The following is a 16,147-nucleotide window of genomic DNA, read 5'->3' as shown; positions in this document are numbered from 1 at the left end:
CACCCCACACGTCCCCCTCCTCCCACCCACGCGCGCACGCCCCCTCCACCCCACACGCCCCCCTCCCCCCCACACGCCCCCTCCCCCCACACGCCCCCCTCCCCTTCACACGCCCCTCCCCTTCACACGCCCCTCTCCCTCACACGCCCCTCTCCCTCACACGCCCCCTCCCCCACACGACCCCCTCACACATACCCGCCCCCTCTCACGCATACCCGCCCCCTCTCACACACAGACACACACGCCCCCTCTCTCACACACACACGCCCCCTCTCACACACAGACACACACGCCCCCTCTCACACACAGACACACACGCCCCCTCTCACACACAGACACACACGCCCCCTCTCACACACAGACACACACAGACACACACGCCCCCTCTCACACAGACACACACGCCCCCTCTCACACACAGACACACACGCCCCCTCTCACACACAGACACTCACGCCCCCTCTCACACACAGACACGCACGCCCCCTCTCACACACAGACACGCACGCCCCTCTCACACCCAGGCACTCACGCCCCCTCTCACACACAGACACACACGCCCCCTCTCACACACAGACACACACGCCCCCTCTCACACACAGACACGCACGCCCCCTCTCACACACAGACACGCACGCCCCCTCTCACACGCAGGCACGCACGCCCCCTCTCACACACAGACACGCACGCCCCCTCTCACACACAGACACGCACGCCCCCTCTCACACACAGACACGCACGCCCCCTCTCACACACAGACACGCACGCCCCCTCTCACACACAGACACGCACGCCCCCTCTCACACACAGACACGCACGCCCCCTCTCACACACAGACACGCACGCCCCCTCTCACACACAGACACGCACGCCCCCTCTCACACACAGACACGCACGCCCCCTCTCACACACAGACACGCACGCCCCCTCTCACACACAGACACGCACGCGCCCTCTCTCTCACACAGACACACACGCGCCCTCTCTCTCACACAGACACACACGCGCCCTCCCTCTCTCTCACACACACACACACGCCCCCTCTCATACATAGACACGCACGCCCCCTCTCACACACAGACACACACGCCCCCTCTCACACAGACACACACGCCCCCTCTCACACACACACACACGCCCCCTCTCACACACAGACACACACGCCCCCTCTCACACACAGACACACACGCCCCCTCTCACACACAGACACACACGCCCCCTCTCACACACAGACACACACGCCCCCTCTCACACACAGACACACACGCCCCCTCTCACACACAGACACACACGCCCCCTCTCACACACGCCCCCTCTCCCACACACACACGCACGCCCCCTCTCACACACGCCCCCTCTCACACACAGACACACACGCCCCCTCTCACACACAGACACACACGCCCCCTCTCACACACAGACACACACGCCCCCTCTCACACACAGACACACACGTCCCCTCTCACACACACACGCCCCCTCTCACACAGACACACACGCCCCCTCTCACACACAGACACACACGCCCCCTCTCACACACAGACACACACGCCCCCTCTCACACACAGACACACACGCCCCCTCTCACACACAGACACACACGCCCCCTCTCACACACACAGACACACACGCCCCCTCTCACACACAGACACGCACGCCCCGTCTCACACACAGACACACACGCCCCCTCTCACACACAGACACACACGCCCCCTCTCACACACAGACACACACGCCCCCTCTCACACACAGACACGCACGCCCACTCACACACAGACACGCACGCCCCCTCACACACAGACACTTACGCCCCCTCTCACACACAGACACGCTTTCCCCCTCTCACACACAGACACACACGCCCCCTCTCACACACAGACACACACGCCCCCTCACACACACACACACACACGCCCCCTCACACACACGCCCCCTCACACACACTCCCCCTCACACACACACACACTCCCCCTCACACACACACACGCCCCCTCACACACACACACACGCCCCCTCACACACACACACACGCCCCCTCACACACACACACACGCCCCCTCACACACACACACACACGCCCCCTCACACACACACGCCCCCTCACACACACACGCCCCCTCACATACACACGCCCCCTCACATACACACGCCCCCTCACACACACACACACACACACACACACACACACACACACACACACACACACACACACGCCCCCTCACACACACACACACACGCCCCCTCACACACACACACACACGCCCCCTCACACACACACACACACGCCCCCTCACACACACACACACACGCCCCCTCACACACACACACACACGCCCCCTCACACACACACACACACGCCCCCTCACACACACACACACGCCCCCTCACACACACACACACACGCACACACACACACACACACACACGCCCCCACACACACACACACACACACACACACCCTCCCACACACACACACACACACCCCCCCTCACACACACACACACTCTCCCCCACTCACACACACACACACACGCCCCCTCACACACACACGCCCCCTCACACACACACACACGCCCCCTCACACACACACGCCCCCTCACACACACACACGCCCCCTCACACACACACGCCCCCTCACACACACACGCCCCCTCACACACACACACGCCCTCTCACACACACACACACACACGCCCCCTCACACACACACACACACGCCCCCTCACACACACACACGCCCCCTCACACACACACACACACGCCCCCTCACACACACACGCCCCCTCACACACACACACACACGCCCTCTCACACACACACACGCCCTCTCACACACACACACACACGCCCTCTCACACACACACACGCCCTCTCACACACACACACACACGCCCCCTCACACACACACATACATACACACACACGCACGCCCCCTCACACACACACATACATACACACACACGCGCACACACACACACACACACACACACACACACACACACACACACACACACACACACACACACACTTATCTGTTAATTGTAAGGATTTGTCTAGTTTGATTAATGTACACTTGTGGATACCCTTGGAGAATTTATAACAGTTTCATTAAGAAATATATGTTGTTTGTGTAGGCATGTTTTACAGGAGTAAGTTGACATATTATAGCATGTTAACATTTTATGATTTTCTGTACTTGTTTATTTTATTATCATAATTATACAGTGCTGACAGCATTGTATGGGTTAGAGACATGGAACATAAGACAAGAAGAGTTTAAATGTGTTTGAGATGAAATATCTAAGTATGGTAAGGGTTACTAAGTTGAATAGAGTGAGAAATGAGGTGAGGAGGAGAGCAGGGATGGAAAATGAGATGGGAAATAGGGTCAATGAAAGAGTATTGATATGGTTTAGATGCATGGAAAGAATGAGTGAAGAAATATTAGTAAAAGAATTGTGGAAGGCATAGGTGGATGAAATAGACATGAGGGGGGCGATTGAGGATGAGATGGATAGATGGGGTAAAAGGGGGGTTGAGAAACAGGGGGGTGTCTGTTGAGGCAGGAAGGGAGAAGGCAGAAGATATGGGTGAATAGAGAATGGCTGTTTATGGGTGATACTGTGATGAATGGAAGAGAGTGGAGGGTGGGGGTTTTAGAGAGTGGTTATGTGTGAATGATATTTTGACACAGACCAAAGGGATTTCTCCCTATCTTCAATGTTTCTGCTTGAGGGGACTGAGAGGGGAGGTCACTGATTAAATGAAGCAGCCTTGCTGTAGATATGCTGTATCTTGCTGTATTGTTTCTGACCCAGGGTGATGGGCAAGATGCAGAGATGACCTGTCGTCCATGAGGAGCCAAGATGAGGAGGAGGGAGGGGTGGTGGATAGGAGTGGAATTATGCCTTTTGAATTTGGCTACCTCCCTTGTAAGGGGGAAAGAGCCCTTGGTGTGTATATGCATCACCAATATTCACCATATTTGTATGTTTGCTGTCAGTGAACAATTTTTAATTTTAAACTTTAAATGAAGAGTGCCACTTTAGGATGGATTTTGGTTACAGATTGTGGTTCCTCCGTTACCTGGCAAGGCACTAAAACGGCAGTTGCCTTTCCGAGGAGATGATGGCATTTTTGAGGAAGAATTCATTGAGGATCGACGTAAAGGCTTGGAAGTCTTCATCAACAAGTAAGAATAGATTTATAAGTATTTGATCCTATTTCTTTTTTAAGTCACATTGTGTGATAAAGGTAGTCCTGAAACTTCTGTAGCTTCTTGTTCTTCGGACCCATTTGTAAGTTGTTTTCTTACTTGATTCAGTATAGTATCTTGTATTATTAGTGCTCTCTTGAAAGTGAATATTTTTCCATCTTTTTTTTTTTTTTTTTTTTTCATGTGGCTTTGATAGTGGAGAGTTTTGAAAGGAATGTGGTGTCAGGGGATCTGAATAATAGAATAGATGAGCCAGTGGATAGTATAAAGGAAGTATGTGTGTCAGGAAGGAATAAAACAGGATAAAGCATGAATTGATAATGAACCCAATAAGATGTATGTAAAGATATATGGGCCAAGGTAGTTGAAAGGGCAATGATGGATTATGAAGTGGTAGCTAAAAGGAGGATGGAAAGAATTCTGGACATGAATGTGTTTATGGGAGAGTAGAGATTTGTCTGGTTATTGTCTGGTGGAAAGATAAAGTGGATGTGAAATAGAGAAAAATAATGAAAAGGTTGAAAATCAGGACTCTTTAAGACCAGATCACACATCAAAAGTAACTTTAGTTGCTCAAAAGTATTCTGACACCTTTCAGTCCTGTCAAACTTTTCTTTCCATAGTAATTCTGTTAATGAACATAATAAGAACGAAGGAGAGTGCAAGAGACCATAAGGCCTACACTAGGCAGTTCCCCATCCATAAAGTTGTCTAACCATTTCTTAAAACAACTGATAGTTTCAGTGCTCACTACATGGTTACTAAGTCTATTCCATTCATTGACCACCCTATTAGTAAACCAATTCTTTCCTATTTCCTTCTTAGATTTAAATTTGTCCAGTTGCGAGTTGTGCCCTGTTGTCTTAATATGATGACCTTGTTTGTGTCACCCTTGTTAAAGCCTTTGATCCACTTGAACACCTATTAGATCGTTCCGCACTCTGCGTCTTTCCAGAGCGTAAGTTAAGGTGTCTAAGCTAAACCTTAGAAATTTGGACAAAACTTTCTTTAATATTCAACCATTCCTAGTAATCTTCTTGTATCCTTCCTGTTCATACTTTAGCTTTCAAAGGTTTGACTTCAGACTTTCCCACTTTAAATCCTGATTTGAGACTTGTGCATGACCAACGTTACACTTCTCTAGATTAGAGTAATGGTGAACTTAGCTTTGTCAGCTCCCTTAAAGGTTTTATATGTTGTTCCCAAGTTTTACTGTAGATGTATCATCGAAATATGAATTTACTCCAGGCAAATTGAATATTTATCATTCTTTGGAAAGTAGCAGGGATATGTCTAAAGCCAAAAAGAAGGACTTTGAACTGGCACAAACCAGGAGTAACAATAGCTGTTTTTTCGTGATCTTCAGGATGCATAGGTATTTGATGATGACCTTTCAAGAGATCTAGGGTGGTGACAAACCGAGCAGATCCCATGTCATCTATGAGTTGATCTATGCATGGGAGAGGGTAGGCAGCGGCCTTGGTGATACCATTCAGTTTTTGGTAATACACCCCTAATCTGAATTTACTACCTGTTTTGGGAACTAATAAACAAGCAGATATCCCTTTTCTCATTATTGAGTCTGTATGAGCGACTTTCAATAACTATTTTATGATCTACAGTGGAGGTTTGTCTTGGAATGTCAGAAGTTAGTAAAGAGTGTGAATGAATTAGACTTACCAAGTCATCTTGACATTTATCTTTAAAGTGGGCCAGTTTTTAATCTTTTTCAACTTTCGTAATATCCCTTTCAGAACTAAGAAATTTGTAATGACAGTTCTGGGCAAGGCAAGTTTTGATCATTTGGGTCATCTTTCATAATGCTAGTTTGCACAGCATTTCTTGAGTTATACTTTTTAAGGGAGTTTACATGGCAAAATCTTTGTCTTTCTTCTGTCTGGGGTGTATATAATTTGTCATCTTTTCTTTCTACAATCATGTAGGGACCTTGATATTTTGCTTGGAGCGAGTCTCCTTGCAAAGGCAAATACAGAAGGATCTCATCTCCTATTTTGAAGTTTCTAACTTAAGACTTTTTATCATAATTATATTTCATCATGGATTGAGCTTGTTTAAAATGTTCTCTAGTTAAGTTCCAAGCTTGTTTCAACTTCCTAACATTCTTTCAACATAAAGATTAACCTGTATAGGATTTTCTGGATTCAATCATTTTTCTTTTAGCATCTTAACCTCTTCAATATGAGTCAAATTTTTGCACGCACATTAGCTGCATGATGTACAATGATGCATCACAATATGCACATTATAAAATATAAAGTTACAGATGTTATACTTGTTTTCTTTCACCCAGAATGTTTGTAACCACAGAAAATGCAATCAAGCCTCTTAACAGATGATGGGGGTCACTCGGCTACAACTACAAAATATAATCAGGAAGAAGCCAATGCTGGCATCCTTCCTCGTATACTCACTCATGCCACATGATGCCTACGTAGGCATCATTGTATTCAAGGGGTTAAGGAAACCTCTTGCCGCTTGTCCAAAATAGGAGTTCTATTTATCTATATAACCAAGAGCTTTTCCCCCCTTATAATTGTTCCTGGAGGCATGTACCTACTCCTACCCTTTTCACTCCCCTCCACCACACTTTCCTCCCTTTCCGCCTTAGCTCCTCATGGATGACGGGTCATCCCTCTATCCTGCCCACAGTGCTGTTTCAGAAGCAATGTGGCAAGACACAGTACATTCACAGCAAGGCTGCTTCACTTAATTGGTGACTCCCCCTCTCCATCCCCTCATGTAGAACAAGAGAAGATGGGGGAGAAATCCCTTCAGGCTGCATCAAAATATCATTCTAGCATGAGCAACCCCCGCCCCTCCCTTCCCTTTGCATAACTGTATCATCTCTACACAGCCACTCACCACTCATCCCCATCTCCAGCCTTCTCCCTTCTTCTTATTTCTCAAATACGAGTTCAGCTGGAGAAAACTTGTACTTTCTCGGGTTGAAGTTCTTAACCTGAATTTTACTGTTCCATGAAATCGTTCTGGAGCACCTTGAGATTATGGGTAGTAAGGCAGAGACACTGTTTGTTGTATTCCTAGTTCTTTAAGAGAGGCTTTGAAATTAGAAGATGTAAAATTAGTCCTGATTGCTCTGCGTTTCTCTAGGAAAACCTGCTGGAGAGAAGTATTTCAATAGCTCTTTAATAATGGTGTTGGCTCTAATGTTCTTAAGAGGAATAACTTCCATGAGACATGTGATTAAACCAAGAATTATAAGGAGGAATTTGTTTCCTTTCTTAGAAGGGGTGGTAAAGGACCTACAGTTAAACAATATCTTTGAGAAAGGTTCTTCTAGAGCAAGGATAGGTTTTAAGGGTACCTTGGGGATTGATTGATTGATTGGGCTTGCCTACTTTTTGACATGTAGGACAAACTTTACAATAGTGGGAAACCACTTCCCTGGTGAGAGGACAATAGAAATGTTTCAGGATATGTGCCAAAGTCTTTCAGACTCCTTGGTTAATGGCCAAAGGAGTGTCATGGGCCATATAAAGTATTTGTGGCCACATGTTAAAGGGGACAACAATCTGACTTTTAGTTTGCCATGATTGATCCATAGGGACATTAGGCACAAACTGCTTGCACATAAGAATACCTTCATCAAGGTAATAACATTGAGACAGTCTCTGATTGAACTTTGGACACACATGGATCCCAGATAGATGAAAGAGTCTGGTCTTCTTTTTTGGGCACTAGTCAAAGATTCATTAGATACTCTTCCAATAGAAGAATGTTCAGTAGGAAAAATAGAGCTGTCTTCTATAAAGAGGGTGTCACTTAAGAAATTCTGAGTCTTGAGGAACAGAAGAACTGTTTTCTGCAGAGTGAGTGTCAATGTTAGAGATTCCAAGTCTTGAGGAACAGAAGACATTTTTTCTACAGAGTGAGTGTCAATGTTAAGAGATTCTGTGTCCTTAAACAGAGAATCAGTATGGTTGAATGTTTTTGAGGACCACATATGTTCTAAATCAGTGTCTTGTTTTCTCTGAGAATGGGTCACCACATAGACTGGCTATATAAAAAGATCATCTAGGGAGGAGTCTTCTATTACTGGGTCTTAGGTGACCACTGGCGACTTACTTTACTGCCAGCCGAATCATTTGACATAATAGATGGATGCCTTCTACTGGCATATCTTTAATAGCAGCAACCACAACTTCTCCCTTGATGATATCAGAACATAGGCACACCTTGTGTAAGGGAAGTTTTCTGATCCCTGCAACAGTATCTATAATGACATCTTGATTCATATATGACTGAGAGATTTGGCAAAGTGTCAGCTAATATAAGAGTTTGTATGGCCTCTGTGTCTCTGAGGACAGAGATAGGTATTGGCTTTGTACTAGGATCATTCATGACAAATGGTTCAAAATGAGGGTGAAGTCCTGTAACAGATAGCAAGGAATGTGATAGGATAGGAGTTGAAGACTCCATCTTAGTTGTGGATGTGGGGTTAGGTTTGGTCTTGCCATAATTTTTAGTTTTACTAGCTTGTGCAGTTCTAGCTGAAGGCTTTGGATTAATTGTTCCTGGAGAATTTTTTGAAGTACTTGTTGTGATTGAGCAGGGGAACATGGTCTTTTACATTCAGAGATGTGATGACCAATTTTATAACAATATGATTCTGAGAACTGTATCTAGGATAAGGGGATTGATTTGGTTCATATCTATATTGATTTCAAAATTCTTTCATATGACTTGATTGCTCTGGGTGCATTAGATGAAGTGTTGTGCGCTCTTAGAGAAGGACGTGGTTCATAATTAGTTTTAGGCATCTCAGGCTTTTTATGAACAAGTGCATATGAATCTGCTAAATAAGAAGAGAAGCTTCATTTAGACTGGAAGGGTTTCTTTCCTCTTGGAAGAATTGAAGGTGACACATGAGCTTTAAATTGTTCTAGAAATATGAATTCTCATAGTTCCAGTATGGACTTGTATTGCCCTAAGCTATCTTTCACAATGCCAAGACAATTGTGATGCATATTCCATGTAGGTCTGTTGAGAATTCTTTACATACATATACCAATGGCTTTTTCCCCCTTACTAAGGAGGTAGCCACCCATTTCATCCCCACATAATCCCTCTTTTCTTAGCTCCTTCTGGATGATGGGTCATCTCTGCATCTTGCCTTCTGCCCTGAGTCAGGAGCAATGCAGCAGAATGCAGCGCATCCACAGTAAGGTCGCCTCATTTAATCACTGACCCACAACAATAATTCCATATAGTTCTTTATTAAAATCAGAAGAAAGAAAATACTTCTATCAATAGAAAGCATTTTATTACAAAATCTAAATTTACTCTACAGAAAGTATTACATATAATCACGAGTTTTATATAATAATGGAAATAATACACATTTAATTAGGAGACATGGAAACAGTGGCAAACAATTGAATGCTATTTATTCTTGAGAGTAGGTCACTTCAGTAGGGCAGGAGCCCAACAACTCCTTTCACTTGAAGAGCCTCCACTACCAGGGGTGACGATAATCGGCAAGGGCTGATATATGACTATGACTAAGGCTTTTAGTCATCAGAAGAGTGTCCAGTGTCAGAGACAATGATAATTGGCAAGAGGCCGACATATGACAGTGACTAGGGCTTGTCACTTGAAGTGTCCCCTACCAGGGGAGATGATAATTGGCAGGGGGACCGATATGTAAGTGTGACTAGGGCTTTTAGTCACTTGAAGAACATCCACTGCTAGGGGCAATGATAATTGGTAAGGGGCTGATATATGATGATGACTAGGACCTTTAGTTACTTGAAAAGTGCCCATTGTCAGGGGTGGTGATAATCAGCAAGGGGCTGACAGGCATGCCAACTCCATTCAGGCTGGGCCATTGATAGTCAGTAGGGACTAACAGGCAGGAGTATGTGTCCTAATTTGGTGGTGCCTAAATCTTCTAATGGTGAGTGTGTCCTTTTCCTCCTCTTATATAGTCTTTCGCTCATGATGTCACGAAATAACACAGGTGAAAAGCTAGCAAATTGTTGCTAGCTGGGATGGACATTGGGGCATCCGGCTGGGAATGGATGTCCACACTGTTGCACCTCCATCCACTCTCATTCCTTCATATCTGCATCTCAGCACGTAAGCAGTCTGGAGGGCTGTCCAGAATGTTTCACTTCAACTGCTCTCTCATCTCTATGTATCTATGTTGTAGCACTACATGCATCATTTTTAGCATTACACAATAATGTACTAATAACATTTCAAAGGAAAATGAATATAATACCAGTGTAAGTTATACATGTACAAATATTACAGACTAATTTATATGTATACAAAGAATATTACAAAATATAATATCAAATTCACACTAGGGTATGACAGTGCTGAAAGAGTAGAGTGGAAAGGGAAAGAGGAAGAATACCAAGTGAAACTGGGAGAGGTATGGGATGTGAAAAAAAAAGAGAGGGGAAGTGGGAGTAGAGAAAAAATGGACGAATTGCAAGGAGGCAAAGTGGTGTTTGAGATGAGGATGGGTGAGAATAGAAGAAGAGCAGTGAATGATGGGATGAAGATACATACATATACCAAGGCTTTTTCCCCCTTACAAGGGAGGTAGCCAAAAAGGAAAAGGCATAAAATCATTCCCACCCATTCCATCCCTGAATACACTCCACACCCCTCCACCCTCCCTCTTATCTTAGCACCTCCTGGAATACGGGTCATCCCTGCACCTTGTCCACTGCCCTGGGTCAGAAGCAGTGTCGCCAGACACAGCACATCCACAGCAAGGCCTCATGTCTGGGGTATTGGCTGCTTGTTATTGTGGCAAAGTAGCATGCAATTGATACTTTAGGGTCTATATGGGGCACCCCTATGGACCAGAGCTACACATCATTTTGTCTATGATAGAGGAAAAATCTTCATAGAGAAATGATGACACTTTTATACTACGACTGTCCCTCCGTTATGCTGTCCCCCAACCCCTTGCTGCTGTGGGGGAATTCCCTGTGGTGGGGGGAAAGAATAGTGTCACCAAGTATTTCCACTTGGATCGTAAGAGGCGAGAAGAAAGGGACGGGGAGTGGGACTAGGCATCCTTACAGGGGACATTCCTAAACGAAAAAGTAAAGGCATAAGAGGGATGAAGATGTTAGTGGTAAAAAAAGAGGCATGTGTATGAGGAATCATTTCAAAGAAGAAAGAAGGAAACTTAATAGATTTGGAGTGAAAAGGTTGGAAATAAGATGGAAACCAGTGTAGGAGAATAGAAGAGCAGATGTGAGGTGTAGCAGGTGTTTGATGATTTTGAAAATGTTAGAAATGCAAAGAGGCAAGTGAGGAAAGAGGAGAAAGGGAGCAGATGGCCATTTGTTAATAGAAGTGAAGGGTGTGAAAGGAGGATTGGTGGAACATTTCAAGTTGTTGAATGTAGAGGAGGATATGGAAGCCTTGACTGGTGGTGGGGATGTCAGGAGGACTTTGATGTTGCAGGAGAGATTGGCACTTAAACTTGAGGTAACACTCATCATTATTGATATTACAATGGACTGCAGTAGCAAAGTATCATGACTGGATGCCTTATGGTCTAAAATGAAGTTGTTTACAGAAAAACAATGGCAAGTAAAAAGATCAAACTTGATAATCAGTTGCAGCTATGATTGCAAGTTTTTCATTTTCTTTTTTACTTTATTATATTATTATTATTATCATTTTTTTTTTCTTTCTTTTTCCTTTTTTCTTTTTTTTTTTCTTTCCGTCTGTTCTTGTTCACAGAAATTTGATTGACACCATCCTTTCCCCAGAGTGGCTGGACATCCACTAGCTCAGAATGAGAAGAGTGTGCATATGTTCATGAAAGATGCTCTCATTGAAAGGAACTACACTCCGGGCAAAATTCGCCAATTGTAGAGGCGAGTGTACTTGCCAAATGTAGCAAAACCTCGGTCTTTGCCAGCCTGGGGTGATGGTCATGCTCTGCTAGAAATAATAGCAGTTCCTCTTGGATCTTTGTTCCCTTGCTTTGCCGATTACTAGTGCACATTATATTTTGATTCTCACATGAAATAATGGTGTGCAACTTTGGATTGATAATGCTTGTAAAAAGTGTAACTGAGTAATCCAGTGGGTCTTTTCAAATTCTACATAGTTAAGAATTCTGTTCAGCTTGAGACCAGACTGGAAATATTACAAGAAATCTCGAGTAATTTGAGGTTGTCATTCTGTCCTAGATCGTCCCTACAGCACTTAAGAATGTGTATTGACCTTAAAGTGAAATTGTCTTGTATTACAGGTTTGATATATTGTTCATTATTTGAGTTCAGTGGTATTTACATAGTGATAAATTGGGTTACTTATTCTTGAATATCAAGATTAATTTTACTGTTGCCACTGTTCAAATTGCCAAAAGTTGTTTCATGTGAGTGATTGAAATTCAGTTGCAGGGTCATGCATATCCATATTATGTAGAACAACTGGAGATGCTGTGGGAAGTGGCCTAACAGACCAACTTTAGGACTTGAGCAGACTTTGAAGTAGGGTTTCACCTTCTCCTTGCTCATGCTGCTGCATAGAGAATTAACTTGATCATGAAAAGTGTACAAAGTTGAAACTGTAGCATGTGATGTTGGTTTTGTAATGCACAGAGAGAACAATGACCAACATGTTGGAGAAGACTGAATGGGAAGATGAGCAAGTAGGTTACAAGTAACATTTGATTTTGAGGATTGTAGGCTTGTTGACTTGGATGCCCGCCTTGACTCGTCAGTTTTTGAAGCAAAAGTGATTACTTACATTCCTGGGGAATTTTACTTGACTTTGGCCTCTGTCTAACCTTCACCCTCCCTCAAACTTGGTCCTTCTTTGACTTGCCCTTCCCTTCCCTTCCTCCCCTTCCCTTCCTTTCCTTCCCTACCCTTCCCTACCCTTCCCTTCCCTTCCCTTCCCTTCCCTTCCTCCCCTTCCCTTCCTTTCCTTCCCTACCCTTCCCTTCCCTTCCCTTCCTCCCCTTCCCTTCCCTTCCTCCCCCTCCTTTCCCTTCCCTTCCCCTCCCTTCCCTTCCTCCCCCTCCCCTCCTTTCCCTTCCCTTCCCTTCCCTTTCTCCCCTTCCCTCCCCTCCCTTCCCTTCCTCTCCCTCCCTTCCCTTCCTCCCCCTCCCTTCCCTTCCTCCCCCTCCCCTCCCTTCCATTCCTCTCCCTTTCTTCCCTTGCATTACTCCCCTTCTTTTTTCTTTCAGTTTTCCCGTAAATTCCCTGCCCTCGCCGTTCTCCCTTCCCATCCTTTCCCTTTCTCCTTTTCCCTGTCCTTTTCCTCCTCCACATCCACATGCCTCCTCACTTTTCATTTCTATTCACTTGTGCCTTCTCAGCTCATTCTACTGTGTCTCCTGATTGCAAGTGGTCTGGAGTAGTATTGCAATGTACACAACATGAAATAGACAAGTGGAATTAGGTGCAATAATCTGTTGGCAGTTCTGTTTCACCCTATGTTCCAGAAATCTTAGTCTCCCACATTACCAGTATAGGCTGCTATATTATAGGTAATGGTAACCATAACAATGCTTTCTATCTTTATTGTACATTGCTGCAGCTGTTAGCTGAGATTGCATTGAATTTTGACATTGGATCAGCTTTAGTCATTATTGAAGTTGACCTAAGTAATATTGTTGGCTTTTAGATAAATTAAGGGAATAAAAGGCCATATTTGTTATGTTGCATCATTAGAATGATATTTTTTACAATATTGGTAAATGTGAAAATTAGAGGATTAATAGGTAATTACTTTTATTACAGAGTGGCAGGGCATCCGTTAGCGCAGAATGAGAAGTGCCTCCACATGTTCATTCAGGAACCTGTCATCGACAAAAACTATGTCCCCGGGAAAATCCGCAACACTTGAAACCTGCAATTCCTGTTTGCCCACCTTATCATCTCTTGCCCTTCCCACCTCTGGCTACTCCCTTTATCTGCGTATTTTTATTTGGCTTTTGCTTCCCATTTCTCTTGAATCATCTATGCTTTTTCGTATTGTATCTACCCGTTATGACAGTTTTAGCAATTTCTGTATTGCAGTCCCATTTGTCTACTTTATCCTTTCTGATTTCACCTGTGTGTGTGCAACCTATGTCAAATGGAGCTTGTATACACACACAGAAAGTGGAAGCTCCTCTTTCCTTATCAATATGATTCCAACCTACTGATCGCCTCCCCCATCTCTCTCTCTCTCATTCCTTCTCTCTCTTTCATCCCTCCCTCCCTCCCTCCCTTTTTTCTTTTCCCTCATTCTCTCTCCCCCCCTTCCCCATTCTCTCTCTTATACTAATTTTCTACATCCTCCCATTCTTACTTTTTCTCCATCCCAACTCTTTCTGTTCCCTTCTCTCCAATTTGTTACTGCAACTTAACCATGTTGGTTCAGTTCCTGTTTTTGTCCCTTTTAAAGTTAGACAGCATTCCTCTAAATTAACAGTTTGTATTTGACAAACTGATGAATTATGTCAACTAGACATGCCTGTTTAATATTAATTATTCATATGGGTTTGGCATATGTGCCATCTGCCATAGACCCTTGCACCCTCCACTTGTACCTTGAATTCTTGAACTGTGCTTCTTACCTCCCAGATGGTGACCCTGTGACACCAGTGATAAAATGGGATTCCCAACATTATATAGCAAAGGTATATTCATGCATTGTGAGGGATGGAGGATGTTTAATTGCAGACAAAACTACACTCGTCTTGTACATTTGTAGCAAGTTGTTTAACAATGAAAATGTGAAGTGTTTACATCACACATGCACTCATTACACACATGCAGTGTGTGTGCTCATTCTTATGGGCTCACTCATGCATACATAACTACATATAGAACCACATATGCAAACCTCTGTGCAGGCTTGCAGATCTGAAACTCATCTCTAGGTACACACCGTAAACACAGTGACATAAATGTGATTAAGAACTTAATCACACATTGATATTACTGGTTGGCTGAACGAAAAACTCGTCCACATCCAGCCAAGTCTATATGCCCATGTTAGGACCACTGCTTCTCCTGTTCTTGTCATGCCTTGGCTGTGAGTCCTTTACTTGGGGAAGATGTGATCACTTGGACTGGATGATATCCTTTTCTAGAAAGCAGCTGCAATGAAGGGATAACAAAAGGAAAATAGAAAATAGATATACAAGAATGCTGGCAGAAAGGCACTGTGGAAACTAGAAATGATAACTATATATATGGGGAGTTGGAACCTGAAAATGAAAATGGAACAGGAGAGAAAGATGACAAGGAGCTCTGCCCTGATTGAGTGGAGTTGTGGGTATCTTTGCTGGTGTGGGCGAGCAAGAAGCAGCACAGCTTATTTTGTATATGTGCCCTCACCAGCTTAACATTGAGGTCTTGTATCTATTGCAATTGTACCATTCGAGTTCAGAACCAGAAACTGGCTTCAATTTTTTGTTTTGAACTTGGTATTTGAAGCGATGCTGTGACGAGATCAGAGCTCTTTAACACATAAAATATCACTGTACATTTTTATTCTTATTGATATTTGTTGTTGAGAATCTGAAAAATATATTTCTGGAAACCATAATAAGATATAGGTAATTCATTGTCATGATTTGTTTCACAAGTGACTCTTCAAGAAATGTACATTTTCTTTTGTGTGGGTACTGTACAGATGACTTTTATCATTTATTATAAGCTTGATTCCATGCAAGTTTATGAAAAGACCAAATGCAAATTCCATAAATGGGTAGTTGTCAGGTTTGGAAATAGGGACTAAAAGCCCTTCATAAATATATATATATACAGGTATATTATTTAGAATTAAAAGTCACAATGTGTACTTTCAATCAAATTCATTTAGACATTCATATCATTTTGATCCTGAGAGCAAATTGTGATACAATGTCTGTACCAATCTGTATATGTTTAATACAAGTCTTGCCTCTTA

At 44.0% G+C, this 16,147-nt stretch overlaps 1 protein-coding gene across 1 annotated transcript in view; it reads left to right on the top strand.

Moving 5' to 3' along the window:
* Snx3 (sorting nexin 3) overlaps positions 1 to 16,147 on the top strand; it is a 35,596-nt gene extending 19,449 nt beyond the window's left edge. The window contains exons 3-4 of the mRNA XM_076213223.1: positions 4,068 to 4,192; positions 13,987 to 16,147. Of these exons, the coding sequence (XP_076069338.1) occupies positions 4,068 to 4,192; positions 13,987 to 14,092 (231 nt within the window). The 3' untranslated portion in view covers positions 14,093 to 16,147. The remainder of the gene's footprint in view (positions 1 to 4,067; positions 4,193 to 13,986) is intronic.

Source organism: Oratosquilla oratoria, chromosome 31 (genome assembly GCF_046742065.1).
Source record: "Oratosquilla oratoria isolate Oo_2021 chromosome 31, ASM4674206v1, whole genome shotgun sequence".
Classification (NCBI taxonomy): Eukaryota; Metazoa; Arthropoda; class Malacostraca; order Stomatopoda; family Squillidae; genus Oratosquilla; species Oratosquilla oratoria.
Note: the sequence above shows the minus strand (reverse complement) of the source record. Positions and strands in the feature narration are given on the sequence as shown.